At 36.6% G+C, this 16,475-nt stretch overlaps 1 protein-coding gene across 2 annotated transcripts; it reads right to left on the minus strand.

The window, feature by feature from the left end:
- Positions 1–687: 687 nt before the first annotated feature.
- On the minus strand, positions 688–3,547 carry LOC121795937 (superoxide dismutase [Cu-Zn]-like). Of its 2 annotated transcripts, none has more exons than XM_042194617.1 (8): positions 3,413–3,547; positions 2,643–2,737; positions 2,457–2,558; positions 2,246–2,341; positions 1,892–1,923; positions 1,728–1,803; positions 1,246–1,299; positions 688–911 (listed from the first exon to the last, which is right to left on the minus strand). In XM_042194617.1, exons 2-8 carry the CDS (start codon positions 2,716–2,718, stop codon positions 889–891), a joined length of 459 nt encoding a protein of 152 aa, XP_042050551.1. In that variant the 5' UTR covers positions 2,719–2,737; positions 3,413–3,547; the 3' UTR covers positions 688–888. The 2 variants fall into 2 exon arrangements, with proteins under 2 accessions (XP_042050551.1, XP_042050552.1); XM_042194618.1 differs by having other exon boundaries at positions 3,373–3,503.
- Positions 3,548–16,475: the final 12,928 nt, after the last annotated feature.

The following is a 16,475-nucleotide window of genomic DNA, read 5'->3' on the forward strand; positions in this document are numbered from 1 at the left end:
ATAATCGGCTCCAGAGACGAACATCCAATTCTTGTTTCAGTGTAGCTGGTAAACTGTCGTGGTATTAGTAATAGTAGCATGTGTGTTACTCCATCTGCACATCAATAAAGTTCACTAGTACTAGTATTTCTTTTTGAAATATCTCAAATTATAATCCAGTTCTCAATTTTATTTATCTTATAGTATCGTCATTTTACCACAACAGCCTTATTTAAAGTGAGAGACAATAACTAAAGCATTTAATGACAGTAAAAAGAAAAACTGTGTTTAAATTACAGTTTTACAAAAAACTATTAAATGTAATTTTAAATGTGTATGTAAACTAAAAGTGCATAACTGTGCATTAGATATGTGAAACAGAATTGAGTAGTAGTACTTTTTTTTTGTATGTGTTCAAAATATTAGTTGAATCATCCAACATAAATCTAGAGCCATGGTCTTCATGTGTGGGTGTGAATTGGCCTAAATTATGAGTGGATAATGCCCTAGACCAAATATCTTAAGTTTAGTCCACCAACAACTATGGTGCCTCGGACCAGCTATGAGTCATTCTGATATAGCTCATCTCTGGTTAAAAGACCACAAAAATATTACTCTTGATACTAACAGACATCTCCATCCCGATCAAAATATAATAGTAGTACACTACTACTGAAGAAAACAATTGATATGTGCTAATCCACAATATGCAGTGAAGATTATTTTTTTATACGCCACTCTAATTTCTTTGCTTAAATTGAAGTACAAAACACAAAAGATGGAAATGTAGTCCAATTCAACAAGAAACTTTTATTAGGAAATTGGAAATGATATAGGGTACTTCTAACAAGTAAATGCAGGAAACACAGTGCAAGGCCATGATTAAGTAAAGTGCACAACCAAGTTTGCTCAGCCCTGAAGGCCAATAATACCTGCAACAAAACAAACAAAGTTAGTGGGTGAATGTCTTATGCTTCTTCATTAGAATCCATTGTTGTCATTGTCTTTTGCACTATAAACTGTTTTGAAGTTATCTGTTTATTGGTGTGGAACGAACTACATACACAATTCAAATGGTGACAATTCAAGGATCCACTCATTCTGCAAAAATTGGTTGAGCGAAAAATAACTGGCTCATTATTGAATACTTGACTGTGACGTATGGATGCATTTAGTCTTTTGACCTTGAAATAGGTGGTTTGATCTATCTATCTATCACAACTGACTATTCTTGTTTGATTAGTGCAGAAAGATGATTACACTTACCACAAGCAATTCTACCACCAGCATTGCCAGTGCTCTTGCTCAATTCATGTCCACCTGAGATAACATAGTAACAAGGAGATAGGATATAGTTAGACAGAAATGGGATTATGGGGGCATAAAAATAACCACCGGAAAATACTAGGTACCCTATTGTGGTATACTGGTGGCTCAGCAGGAATACAGTTACCGCATACAATGTTACATCAGTGGGTAGAGTCAACAAATTGGAGAGCAAAAAATACTCAAATTAACTTCATGAGATTGTTTGCAGATTTGTTGAAAGAATAACTAGTTAGTGCTTACAATGATGTCCCACACGGAACTATATTAACAAATGGTTTTTGTATTCGAGTCAGTCCCCTCCAGGAGGATGAGATGATTAGACTGGCTTTAAGGGTAAACTTCATTTTTTCTTTTTTTAAAGAACATGCTAAATTTACAAGAGCAAATTACTAGGAACAGAAAGTAGCAGAAAAGCATACCCTTTCCAAGATCATCAGGATCACCATGAACAACAACTGCTCTTCCAATGATGGAATGTGGTCCACTCAGTGGGATCTGACAGAAAAAATAATAGGAATCTTAGTACACTTGAGCAACAATATAACCTTAGGTATTTATGAGATATTGTGGGGAAGAAAATCACCTGCTTGTCAACAATGGTAAAAGATGCGGTGCCTGAAACAAGATATCAGAAGGGTGTTGGAGTCAGAGTGGATTCGAATTTACAAAATGTCAGATTCACGATAAATCATTGGCATCAAAGAGCCCAAGCAAATCAAGAATGAGAGATGGCAAAAGCAAAATAGAAAGTGGCTTTCAAGTTGTTTTATCAATAAAATATGTTATAATCCATAATAACAAGTGCCACTAAATTTGGAGATCAGGAACTTAAAACTCTTACCAATGTGAGACAGTCTAGTGATAAACAATAAAGTTAACATGGATACCTAAGAAAGACAGCATTAAAGACTTTTTAAGTAGAATCATGGGTGAATACCATCTTCTCCAGCTGTGATATTCCCAAGATCACCAGCATGGCGAACCTCATCCTCGGGAGCACCATGCTCTTTGCCATTAGGATTGAAGTGAGGACCTAAGATTTAGATACACATGACCAATTTCAATCAAACAATTTTTGGCAAATGATAAAAAAATCATAAATTTATTTAATGTACAACAGAGCCATCACATATAGCGCAAAAAATTACCAGTCGACATGCAGCCATTGGTGGTGTCACCAAGGGCATGCACGTGAAAGCCATGGAGTCCGGGCTTAAGGCCAGAAAGGTTTCCGGTGACAGTTGTTGGGCCTGAACAGAAAAGAAAAAAGAAACTAAGCATCTATAACACAAACATGTAGTTACATAAACTGATTACATGACAATGATAGATACCATCTCCCTCCTGGGTGAAGCTGACGGTGCCACTAACACCCTCGCTGCTGTTAAGAACTACGACAGCCTTCACCATGATTATCTACTTGTGTTATCTACAAAATTCAGATTCAGAAGGAAACACCTCAATCATCTGGTGCAAAACAAAATACCATCACAAAACTAAGCATCCACTTAAATGGTCAATACAGAGCATATCACAGAACATAGCGAAAAGCAGAGAAGATTCAGATCAGATTGGTTATATGACATAGAAATGCGAACCAATGCCTCAGAAAAGATCAACCCATGCTACACTTGAAGCACCTTTCACGTGTTAAAACCAAGAAAAGATCTGGCTACTCTTAAGAACTTCATTTCATACATGAAAATTTGTTTATTTTTTGCCAACATCAATTAAACAGAAAGAATCAATTCCAGAATATAAACCAGACTCGAACACATAAATACTGAGCCATAAGATGAAAGATCCAGGCTATTCAACCATCCATATACTAACGACAGAGTGAATCACACAAATGGGAGGACGTGCTGAAAACTAAACCAACCTACATACAACAAACGTAAACAAAAGGAGTAAAAACGAAGTAGCACAGTCAGATCCAGGCCAGATCAAAAATAGATGGAATTATACGCAGAAAGTAAACAACAGATCAAGTAAAATTCACATTTTAATTAGAAAAAATCCGAACAATGAATCGATAAACAGTAATTAAATTTGATGAAACACCTGACAGATTTCTTCTAGTTTGGTATTGAATAAATTTTACCTCAGAACACCCCTGATTGAAGTAATAGAGCTGAGAATCTGAGAGCGAGCGAGCGAGAATGAAATACTGAGAAATGGAAGATTCTAATCATTTTAATTTGAAGTCAATAAATGACCAATGTATGGTCGATTCCATTTGTAACCCCCATCATACAACACGCGCCACGCTCTTTGTTTACTATCTATATTTAGTACCAGTACTTAGGCCATTAGCAATGAGGCGCCCTATGGCGCGCCACGTCATCGGTTTTATCCTCTTACCCCCACCTGCAATGGGGTGCCCTAAGACGCGCCCTATATGTTATTATTTTAAATGTTATATTATAGTTTTGTTAATTAATGTAAATGTTTTAAAAAATGTAATGCTAACTAAATTAAAAAACACAACGATTAACTAAAAAACGGCGAAGATTGCATTCATTAAACAAAAGTTACACGTTTTGAGTTGGCTAAAATCTACGCAATTCCCAACTTCCGGCGCAGCTCATCGATCAACCCCCGGAGATATTCGGCTTCGGCGAGGTCCATACACTTCTTGAGCATTTTGTGCGTCTGCAACAACGTCCTCGTCATCGAGGCTGTTGCCAACTTCTCGTACGTGGCGGTCGACAGGTGCGGGGTCGGGAGCGGGACCTCGATCGGCGATGGGTCGGCGGCGGTCAAGGATGATGTCGCCACCGTCTTCCCCTAGGCCTTCGCAGCCTTGACGCCTATGGGACGCAGGGAGGACATCGGTGTGCCGGAACTCTCAATGTCCTCGTACGGCCGGTTGAGGTCCACCGGACGAGTTCCGCTTTCACCGCCCGTATAACCACCAGTTTCGGTGTTCTTCGTCCTCTTTGACGCCCCGGTGTGCAGAATCCCGCCTTGGAACTTCTGCATGTCCCTCAAGAGCGCCCAGATGGCCTCGTGCCTGAACTCGCCGTACAGGGACTGGTACGACAACAGCGCTTTGGAGCGCACGTCGCTCAAGCTCTCGCCGCTCCCCTTGGCCCTCGCGCACTTCTCGTACTCCAACGAGAACAGGTTGATTTGCTTCTTCAACTGGTCCCAGTGCTTGCGTAGCTGGTCCCGTTGTCGCTTGTACACGCTCGGCGGCTTCACCGCATTGTAGCGCTCGGCGATGCGCTCCCAGTACGCCAGCTGCCTCTGATTGTTCGCGAATATCGGGTCCTCCGATATGTCTACCCAACACCTCGCCAATATGAGGGATTCATCCGGCTGGTAGTTCGTACGGCCGGGGGCGTACTCTTCACAATTTCCCGGAGGTCGCAACTTCTGCGTGCGGTGCCGGGCCCGCTTCTTTTTGGCGGGGGAGGAAGGAGCGGCGGCGCGGCGGGAGGGGGCGACGGGTCGGTTTGGAGACGGTTCCATGCCATCCAAACTGTACGATTCCGTGCTGAATTCGGGATCGTACTGCGTGTTGTCGTCGAACGGTCGATATTCATCCGGTTCTGTACCCGGCCAACGAGCCTCCCCAAACATCGGACTCTTGGGACTTGAATCTATTTCGTAGTAATAATAAAAATTCGAGTTTCGAGAGTGAAATCGTGAAATGAAACGTTAGAAATGAAGGTGGGTAGGGGTATTTATACAAAAAATCAAAAACGTGTGCCATCGTCCGCCGATCCCCCAATGGGGCGCCCGATGGGGCGGACGATGGCCTATCGTCCGCGTCATCGTCCGCCGATCCCACAATGGAGCGGACGATAGGCCATCGTCCGCGACATAGGGCGCGCCCTATGGATCGGTCGCGGATGAAGGGGACGGACGATGGCGGGCACCCACAATGGGGGCATCGTCCGCGCCCGAGGACGATGGACGCCATAGGGCGTGCCATCGGGCGCCCCATTGCGGGTGCCCTTAGTTTACGAGTCTTATTATCTGCAAATCCTCTGCTTATTACAAAATCGCAGAACTAGACCAAATTAAAATTTTTAGATCTATTTTTTTATCGATGGAATGCGCAAATATATAAATTATTTTCGCTTTCATCACGAGTTTATTTTACTTCAGCCCAAGGCCAATAAGTCATAACATATTAGGAGGATTTAACTTCATTCCAGAATACCTCATTCAAGTAGGTATTAACTTCATTCTAATGAGATTATTACTTCATTCCAGTACGTACAAGCAGTTTCACCGTCGCGTACCGTTCTTTTTCTCTGCAATGTCTAACCGCCGCCACAACGCAGACAACGAAATGGAATGATAGCCTAATTGAATGATGTAATAAGCACATGGAATGATGTAATAAATTATTTGAATGAAGTATATGTAGAAGTATTTGAAATCTTACTGGAATGAAGTAAAAACTTTGTCCAATGAAATAATAACGTTTTTTAATGAAGTAAGAAACCTACTCAAATGAATTGTATTTTTTAAAGTGAATAAAGTGAAAACTCGGTTCAATGAATTCAAATGAAGCATGTGTTGAATCATATCAAAACCTTCTGGAAGTAAGGAAAAATATATTGTAGTTTCAATGTATTTACGTACCGAAATGAAGTAATAAACCTATTGCAATGAAGTAAAATGGGTTTGTAATGAAAACCGATATAATTTACACATCAACACATCTCATCAAAAACTAGATCTAATGGCCCTAATTTGGTCTCTAGTTTGACATTAACATTAGTTCGACATTAATCACAACTCACTTGTTCATTGTTCAATTTTATTGATCATATTTAAATTAGGGTCGATAATCCAAAATGAATTTCTTTGATTTTTAAAATTAGTATAAGCAATATTGTAATCTATCCGTCTCATTTAAGTGACAAGTCTCTTAAAATAGAAATATTATTATCCTTACTTTATTCTCTCTCCACTCGAGTCACAAAATAAAAATTTTATAAAATTTTGTATAGAATAAGAAATTATCCACTTAAAGCAGGATCCAGGGAGAATTGTTCACCACATGAAATACCTTTATCCATAAATCCTGTAAAAAGTGGATCGTATTTCAGGCATAAACGAACATTATTGTCTCATTCCAACTAAAATCACAACCACTTCAAACATTCTCCATCCCAAAAAATTAGATACTTTAGAGTTTTACCATCCCAAAAAATTAGATACTTTAAAGTTTTAGTGCGAAATTGATAATGTATAAAAGAGAAAGGAAATAACTTTAATGGACATATTAAAATTGCAAAAAAAGAACTATTTTTAGGTGCTGACTACTGAGAATTTGACATTCTCATATCATTTATTTTTAGCATTTATATCTATGCATATATTTAAAAGATGAGTTTTGGAGATATTTACAAGATTGCCATTTTATATTAAAAATTATGAATTAATTAAAACTAATTTTTGTTTGTGAATTTGTTTAGGGTTAGCGGCAGTTTCATTGAAATTAATTAGACTTCCAATAAATGTAATGAATATTGCTAAATATAATTATTATTTAATTAGAACTGATTTTTGGTTGTTACTAAAACTCCCATTAAATGTAGTGAATATTGCAAAATAATTCAAGCAAACTTGAAGACAAACAGGGCGTACAATTTTCTTCTTTAATGTTTGTCAGCACGTTTACACGTACATTTCATGCATAATTGTATATTAATTAACAAAAAAAATAACTTTCATAGTTACTGTGTATTAAATGCATACATCTCATCCAAACGTTTACAATATTTAAAGGTACAGTTTACATGTCATGCATAAACTTATACTACCTCATTTTAGAGATGTTATCCAATGCAAACCATATATCTAATACAAACTCAAAATTTTAATCCTAGCCATTAATTATAACAGATCGGTGGTTAAGATTGCGTAGAATTTATATCTCAACAAGAGCATTTATTTTATCAATAGAGTGTATTTTTGTAAGTTAAGTTTTTGAATGGTTTATGCATTCCTAATTTCTCTCCCACCTTCAAAAACTGAAATATTCACATCTTCGAAATGATCTTAACACCACTGTAATTAATGTCAAAACTTTAATTGCCTTGCTTCTTTGTTGATGTTGAATTTTGTATTGAAATAGTGTTGATTCTATGTTGATTCTAAAATCTGTGTTAATTTTATGAAGATTTTTTGCTGAATTTGTGTTGAATCGATCGTGTTGTTTTTTTTGTTGAATTCTGAAATCTGTGTTGATATTTTGCAATGAAATTTCGTTAATTCTTTTGTTCTGCTGTTGGTGATTTTTTGCGTTGAAATTGCATTGATTCTTTTGTTCTCCTGCTGCTTCACAAATAATCGCCGCCGCAGCCGTTGAATGAGGGTTGAGAGAATGAGGGGGAGAATAGTCGAAAAGGAGAGAGAACGACGAAAAGGCAAAAAGTTGGAACGAGGAGGAGTAGAGAGAACGACAAAATCGAGATTACACAATTATTCTATAATTAAATGATTCACCGTATTATGAAAGTGTCTAATATACCCGCTGTTGACAGATTCATAGAAGTTATTGAAATTTTAATCTTGAAACATAATAAGCATTGATCTACAATAATTAGTGGCTATGATTAAAGTTTTAAGTTTGTATTAAATATATAGTTTTCATTACTACCCTCATTTTATTAGGCAAACATGACACTACATATTCCCTAATTATAAGGCAAATAACTGTTATTCACACTTATGTTTATCCGAAGTAGGGAATAGGAAATGTTTCATGTAACATCCCTTACCCAATTAATTTAATAATCGAATAAGTGATGTCAAATCCTTAATTCTTTATTTGTTTATAGATGAATTATTTTTCACTTCTTGGCAAACGGAGAAACTGCTATATAATGTCTAGAATTAAACCATAAACATGTTTCCAAAAGTCTATATATATATATATATATATATATATAGGGTTTTGATCTATGCAAAACTAGATTTAAATACAGAAACGCAGAACAATATCATAATTAGGTCACTTTTAGGTCATAATTAGGTAATTTTTAGGTCATGCTAACAAAGCATGACCTAAAACGATCTTAGCATGACATTAAACCCAAATATTATAATATGACCTAAAATTGCTTAATTATGACCTTCCGTGTTTTTTGTTAATTATTGACCATTAGATCATCTAATCCTAGGGCCAAGATTTGGTCTGCATTTCTGGATTTAAACACATACTTATTTTGATCATCTCCCTATATATATATATATATATATATATATATATATATATATATATATATATAGGAGCGTTATTCTCCTATTCATCCCTTAGATCCTTTATTCTTCTTAATATGGGCCGTTAGATCTCATTCATCAACGGTCCAGATGATCTGCATTATTACACTATAATGGTGCATTATTAGTCGGTGTGCATTATTCAACTGAAAATCTGCATTATTACACTATAATGGTACATTATTAGTCGGTGTGCATTATTCAACTGAAAATCTGCATTATTAAATGACACGTGGCACCAATCTAACCGTCGGATGACAAAATCGTGGGGCTGAGATTAAAAAGAACAAAGAACAAAGAACAAAAGATACAAAAAGGAAATGAATACATCCATATATATATATATACACACAACCTGGACACTACTCCCAAAATATACATGCTTAGCAAAAGTTTATGAAGTAATATAAAGTCCAAGGTACATTACACTTCCAATACAAGCCACATTTATCAAATCCAAAAGAATTACCCAACGCAAAAGCTTAGCTAGTGACCCGACTTGAGCAGCTGTACAGCAAAAGAGCTAGTCTGATCACCAGAGCCTAATTTTCAGAGTTAAGTAACGTTATGCAACCTATTCATTTACACTATTATTAATCATGAAAACACTCCAAAGTCAACATCATAATATCCATATACATATAATTACTATCAGAAACAAACAATAAAAATCTTATATTTCTATCGCCATTGTTTGATCTCCTGGATTTTACCAGATTCATAAGTTGATAACAACCAACCATACCAATTATCGGATTAAACACAAAGAATACATTACAATATTATCTACACACCAACACATATACATATCATCAACATTCCACATATCCAAAACACGTATAACAAAACCTGATCTCGTGTACCAAATATATCAGAGTTATAACAGAGGTTTCACACAATCACATATCGTAACACATATATCCCCATTAAGTGCTTAGTGACAGATTAGGGTACGCGGACCAGTTCAGAAACAGAATCAGATACAGACGCGGTCATGGTCCTCGAGAGGACGCCGCACAGACCACCCATTAGGGTGCAGACAGATAATCTCGGGAACAGACCACCCATAGGGTGCATATCAGACAGATCAGATAGGGGCCCATTAGATAACATACGATCCTCGCTTCGGTTATCCAAAAGAGGAGAGATCACAGATAATGCAGCGCTGCTGTCCTATGGCATGCCAATTGTACCCACAGACCACACTTAAGCACGGGGCATAAACAAGTTAAATCGGACTTGTCTTCATATCATTATATATATTCAACAATTTTCAAAACATAGCACGTTAATTACTGGTTTTCCCACAATATCACATTACATAAACGTAGTAAGTTTCAAAGCATTCATTATTATCATTCACTTCCTCCCTCACATATTTGCAAGCTATAGATAATATATGATAATCACGTGTTGTATCATAATTTAGCATGCAAAAACTCAAAATGCAATTACGTACACTTAATTCAAGAATTAGGACCTAATGTAGAATATACTACCTCATAATCCAAAATGTCGTACTAGATCACTTTACTCCTTCGCCTTCTCCTTTCCCGTGTTATCCCTCGGGCCAGGATTACACAAAGGGAAGATAAGTCTAGCCTAGAGCTGCCGGAAAACGGCGATGACGTCGCCGGAAACTGCCGGGCAGCAGCAATGCAGAGAGGGCGGCAGCAGGGTGGAGGAGACCGGCGTGTCAGGGAGAGAGAGGAAGAGGAGTTGCTGGGGCGATCACCAGAGGGAAGCGACGGTGCGTCGCTGAGTGTGTGTGTGTGTGTGTGTTTGAAAATGGCGGTGTGTGATTTTTCGCGCAGGGAGTGTGTGTATATGGTGTAAAGTGTGTAAAAGTGGGAGTTGAATGTAAAAAAATGGTGTGGAAGGGAAGAGTCACGTGAGTTCTAGAAGAGAATGGGTAACAAATCTTAATCACATTTCCAAAATCTTTTTCTTATTCTTTATTTCTTTTCTTTCTTTTCTTTTATCCTTTCTCTATTTCTAATAATAAACACCACACAAACAAATAATTCACATAATAAGAAACTATCTACACACTTCTAGAATTTAATTTATTTACGACTTCCGACGCATTTGAACTAATTAATTTTTTTTGAAAATTCGGGGTGTTACATTTCATCCCAAGGCAATTAATGATTTCAACATATGATCAAATTAATTTTAAAAAGTAGAAACGCTTAAAATGAAAAAAAATGCAAACAACCATTAATCACAATTAACTTTAGTCTAATTGGATAATATGAAAGGTTTTTAGAATATGTAGCGTCATAATTTATTGGCCTATATATAAAGCTTGATTACTATCCACACATTTTTACTTACCTTACAATTATAATCGAATGTTCGAATCGGCTATCTCCACGGCTTGGCCACAACCGAAATTAAACTCCTTCCGGCGATGTCTTTGACTCCTCATTTCAACAAAACACTACTTCGGCTCCAATAAGTAATATCATTGGGTGAATAGATGCTTGGACGAATGCAAGCAAGATTTTTTTTGTTTACCGTTCACATGGCCTTATTGTAAACACTTTCTTGATATGAGCATATAAACAGATTTACAGCCAAGATTCAGGTAAAAAAATATCTACTATCAGTAAGGGTTACCAAGTAGGCCGACCTAGTGTAAGATATCGAATACAGATCTAAAACCCCCAAAATAGAATAAGTGATCAACAAAATAAAATTGAACTGGGACGGGGGGAGAATTTTATTGATATTTGGCTCATTTGTTGGACATGATGGGTATATTTTAAAATTAAGGGTTTAGGATTTAGGTGTCAAGGTTTGAGTTTTTAGTGTATAGGGTCATTATATTGCAATGAAATTAAGCTCGACTAGGAAGTGTCTCACCAGTGCAATCTTAAATTATAGCTTTTGATAAACAATATCTTAAATCTCATTAGGAGAAGTGGTAATTATACATTATTTAGGTTTTTTTGTTTTGTTTAATGTAAATTTGCTTTATTTTTTAGTCTTACGGTTATTATATGCAACGATTAGGTGGGCCGAAAAATAACATATGCTGCCAATATTATGTTCCAATATTTTTGCCGCATTCTTGATTGTCGTAAAAAAAGGTTTTAGAATTGATAAGGATTTTAGTTTTCAAGGATGAGGTGGTTGAAAGTTCTTTTATCTATAATTTAATGTTTGAATATTATGTTCCAATATTGATTTGTAAATATTTTTACCTTGATATAACTTAAAATTTTATTACTCATTTTGTTCATTGTTATTATATGCTATGATCTTTTGTTTATAATTTTCGTATAATAATATTGTTTATAATTTTGTTTCCATCATATAGAAACTAACAATCAATGTTTTGAAAATATCTTAGTTCGTGCATGGCACGGGTGTAATACTAGTTTAAAATAAAATTAAACATATATATCCCACCAAAAATATTTTATTTAGAAAGATTAACATATTACTTTTTCCAAGATACTCTATCACTATCATAATATGCATATATAATCAAATGGACGTGCTTACTCTGAGTTGATGCATGATGCATAAATTTTATTGTGATAAAAAAATATTAATTAATAAACTGTTACTGAATTTAATTAAAATTGATACTCCACACATTCGAATAAGCATGAAAATTTCGTGAACAAAATACATGTTCATATCTTAAAAACATTAATTAAAATTATTGTCTTAATATTTCTACAAAAAAAAAAGGTAATTTATGCAAGAGTGGAAATCAGCTGCGCGTGGGCTTGCGGGTTCTGACTAGCAAAGCCCGCATTTGGTGACCGGCGAACACTCTCTTTGAATTTAATTTTGATGGACGGCTTCTTGAATCAAACTACTCTTCAAATTTAAAAATTCTTCCAAAATAGCCTACAAACTCCTCAGATTCCTCTGCAATATCGACTATATACCTAAGCCTTAATTTATTCCCTATAATTTCTTTATTTAAAAATAGAATACAAATGTGTTAGTACTAAAAATTATTCTCCATCCCAAACTAGTTAAATCCTAATACTCCATCCGTCTCACAAAAGATGTCACACTTGTGGAACGACACGAGATTTTAGAAGGTTTTATTTTGTGTGTTGAATGGAGAGAGAAAATATAATATTTTTATTAATGTGAGAGATAAATTTTTTCAAAAATGGAAATGTGACATCTTTTATTGGACAAACTAAGAAGGAAAGCGTGATATCTATAATGAGACGAAGAGAGTATATTTTTTAATTGTCCTAAGGTAATTGAATTTGTTTTTTTTGGAAAATATTTTATACTATCTCATATTGTACTCTCTCTTCGTATCTTTTACTATTTTATTCTTTCTTTTATTTTTTTCTACACTTTAATCTTTAACACATTAATTTTATAGTCTTGTTCAAAATAAATGCTCTAACTACTTTGGGAGAGAGTATCTTATCCCTACGTAGCCACTAATTAATTCCAAGTTGTACTCGCTCCCTCCTATACTACTTGAGACATTTCTTTTCAGCATGAGATTTAAGAAAGTTGTGTTTAATGAGTTAAATAAAGTAAAATAAAGTAGAAGAAAGAATAAAGTAAGAGAGATGAGAGAAGGTAAAGTAAAAGAATGAATAAAGTAGGTGTTATTATATGTTTTGTTTTTATCAAAAAAGAGAAATGACTCAAGTAACTTGGGACGACCTAATGAAATACGATTTAAGTAATTTGGGACGGAGGGAGTATAAAATACTATATAATTTAAGGTAGGTAGTGCGGTGGCATTTTAATATAGCTCATTGCTCTGATTCTAGGTCTCAATAGATCTATATTCATGTTTATTAGTATTTTTTTTAGCCTGCAATGGCAGCGCAGTTAGGAACGGAGGGACAGATCTTGCTGCAATGAGCCTGAGTTCAAATCTCACTGCTGTCGTGTAGTTGCTTCCATCTCTCAGGCACAAATGTGAGGCCTTGGGATGAGCTTCTGGTAGCCAGTGGGTTAAGGCCTCCCCTTAACGGGATACTGTGTACTCTGATTGAACCCCCTCACATGATGTCGAGCCGGAGTTTGAGGGCCGCCAAGACGACGGAATCGTCTTTTTTGCTGAAATATTTATTAGTAGTATTTTCATTAGGTATTCATCCCTATTATTTCCAGCTGGAAATAAACACATCGAGCACAAAATGTGCTCGCCAATGTCCTTGCTAGCCCAATCGTAACTTCGCAACAATTGCAAGGATTTTGCAAGCTCATAAACCGTGTTTGCTACTCAACAAGCATTCAAACTTAGTGGACCTTTGTGTTCTCTACTACTTATATTTAACTCGTAATGCATTGATTAAAATAACACCGATTTAGTCTAAATGCAGATTACCTTTAATTACATAACACGGTAAAAAAAAATTTAATATGTAAATCATAGTTATAATGATTATATACACAACAGAAAAGTCTTGTACCAATGTACCCAATTTCAAAAAGGTAAAGGTACATGTCAAAATGTCCCGGCCACTACCGACCAAACCACCCGTTGATTGAAATACCCCCGACAGTAATCTAAATAAATTATTTATACTTTGAAAGACGATGACAATCTAATAATTGAAATTCAAAAATTGAAAAAATTAGATAAAACTCCACTTGAAATAAAGCAGACGACAACAATTTTATAACTAATTTATTTACGTTGACGCGAAGAAAACGACAACAATTTTATAACTAATTTATTTACTTTGACGCAAAGAAAACTGTGAAATAATGGACTGCACTTTTGGGCTTTGCTAATTAAATTAGCTGGGCTAGTTTATTTTGATGGCCCGTTTGTAATTGTGTATTGATCCAATCCGGATTTGGCCCAGTACTTAATTGACTGTCCCGATGGCTGCCACGTGTGCCATCTCACGCGGATCATGACGCTGGACCGTTGAATTTAGGGTGTGTTTGTTTGGAGTCTATACACTCCTATCAGCCTCCTTGACACCCCAGTCTGTTCATGTACTCTCTCTCTCTCTCTCTTCTCGACTTTGCTCTAGCTTCTCTCTAAACTCTCTTCTCTCTCTCTCTTTGAAATGTCGTCCGATCTTCTTCTCCGGTGGCTCCTTTCTCTGTTTTAGTGAGGATCGAGTGTCGTCTCTCAACTCCTGTGTTGATCTGGAGATTTGTGTGAGATTCGAAAGGTTGAGTTCGTTTCTGGTTTGCTTCTGGAGAGTTCTTCGGTTGATTTCATAGATCTGGAGGTTGCGAGTGTTCTTGAGGCTTGAGAGTGTGGTTGTGAGTCTTTGAACGCGTGGGGCGGTTTATCGTGTTGTAGTAATCGGGAAACCCTAGCTCGCGGTCAGATTGTTTCACGGTGCTCTCTTGTGACTTGTTGGATAAGATCGAGGAGGTCCTTGGCCCAGTGAAGTCGTGAGTGCGACCTGAGCCATTCGCTGATCTTTGTGTTCCAATATTTCTTGTGTTGTCAATTTTGTTGCTTAGATCTGAGAGGATCCTTTCCCTAGTGTTACTAACTTCTGTACTGAGTTGTGCAGGTGATTTCCAGTGGAGAAATCCGGTGCTATTGCAGTTGGTTAAGACTCGACAATAGATTAGGGTTTTCTGTAAATCTTGTACTTGTCTCAAGTTGTATTAGTGTAATACTTTGGTTTTGTAACTGGCTTGTACTTGCTGAGATTAGCCATCTCAGTGGTGATACAAACAAAAGAGGTCCCGGTAATTAGTGAATCCTAAGTGATCTGATCCCTACAGTGGTATCAGAGCCACGGGGGGATCACTTGGGCTCGTCGGGTCACAAATTAATAAGGAGGTGGGCTCGTCAGAGTAAAGCTCGGCCTCCGGTATAGGCCCTGAGGTAAGACGGGTATTCCTTAACGAAGGATATCCGCTCTGGTATATTGGCTGAGAACCCTAAAACTTTTACCGCTTTCTAGTCTAGGATTGGGCAGTTGTTGCGGGTAGTTGCCACTGGCCGTGGGTTAGGGTTTATGTGCTCTTGTCTTCTCTCATGCCTCTTGATGATGTGACTGCTTACTTTGCTTCCGTTGACTCTTCTGTGATTGTCTTTTCTCTTTTGGATTCAAAGTGTGTATTCCAGAGTTTGATCTCTGTGTCTTGAGTGAATTACCTATCCACCTTGTGCCTTAACCGCCTTGAGTGACCCCCTGCGCCCCCATACATTGGGTGATTGCGAACTGGGAAATCCTCTTGCCGGGGTACACATAACAGATAGGCAGGAACTCATTTTTTGACCTGAATCTTGTGTCTGGAATCACTTTGAATAGTGTGAATTGCTCTCCTGTGTGTGTGCGCCTTAGTTGTGTATCTGCATCTGTGAAATCTGCATGAAAAGTCCCTACATAACTGTTCTAAGTGGACTCTCTAATTGTTGTTTGTTTAAGTCCACTCTCTGTGATAGTAGGGTTGCTTGCTGTGCCTTCTGTGTTGCTGGTGTCTTTGTGTGTGTAAAAATCTTTCTCAAAATGACTCAGCCAGTTGGCATTATGCCCTTTAATAAAAAAAATGATTTTGTAATCTGGACCAATCACGTCGAGCAAGAATATTAGCACAAAATTCAATAATCTATGTACCTTTAGAGCTGAAAATTAACAGCATTGAGATGTGTCTTGATAAAATGAAAAAGAAAATATGAAAAGAAGAAGGTGGATAGAAGAAGAGAGAAGATTGGGCATATTTATAGACTATACTTGGAGAAAGGGTATGTTCGTCGTTTAAAAAAATGTAAAACTGCTAACTACTCCTGATGTAAAAAGTCTTCTTTTTTTGGTGCCATTGTGACCTGACTTTTATTTGTTTGGTAAGAAACGTCAAAAGATAGTAAGCCACCTTTTCAAATTTTATTCATTTGTAATTGTATTACTACATATGCACAAACATTTAGGCCTTTACATTAAAAGGTTATTTTCTTCGTTGAATTGTTTTACATACATAAAAGTTGTGTC

The sequence above is a fragment of the Salvia splendens genome, chromosome 3, assembly GCF_004379255.2.
Source record: "Salvia splendens isolate huo1 chromosome 3, SspV2, whole genome shotgun sequence".
In the NCBI taxonomy this organism is placed as follows: Eukaryota; Viridiplantae; Streptophyta; class Magnoliopsida; order Lamiales; family Lamiaceae; genus Salvia; species Salvia splendens.

Bases quoted from the DNA above. Each gene is read 5' to 3' on its own strand.
- LOC121795937 (XM_042194617.1), bottom strand. From the start codon at position 2,718: ATGGTGAAGGCTGTCGTAGTTCTTAACAGCAGCGAGGGTGTTAGTGGC. The intron at 2,559-2,642 runs GTATCTATCATT...TTTTCTGTTCAG, and splicing joins CTTCACCCAGGAGGGAGATG to GCCCAACAACTGTCACCGGA. The intron at 1,804-1,891 runs GTGATTTTCTTC...TTTTTCTGTCAG, and splicing joins TTACCATTGTTGACAAGCAG to ATCCCACTGAGTGGACCACA.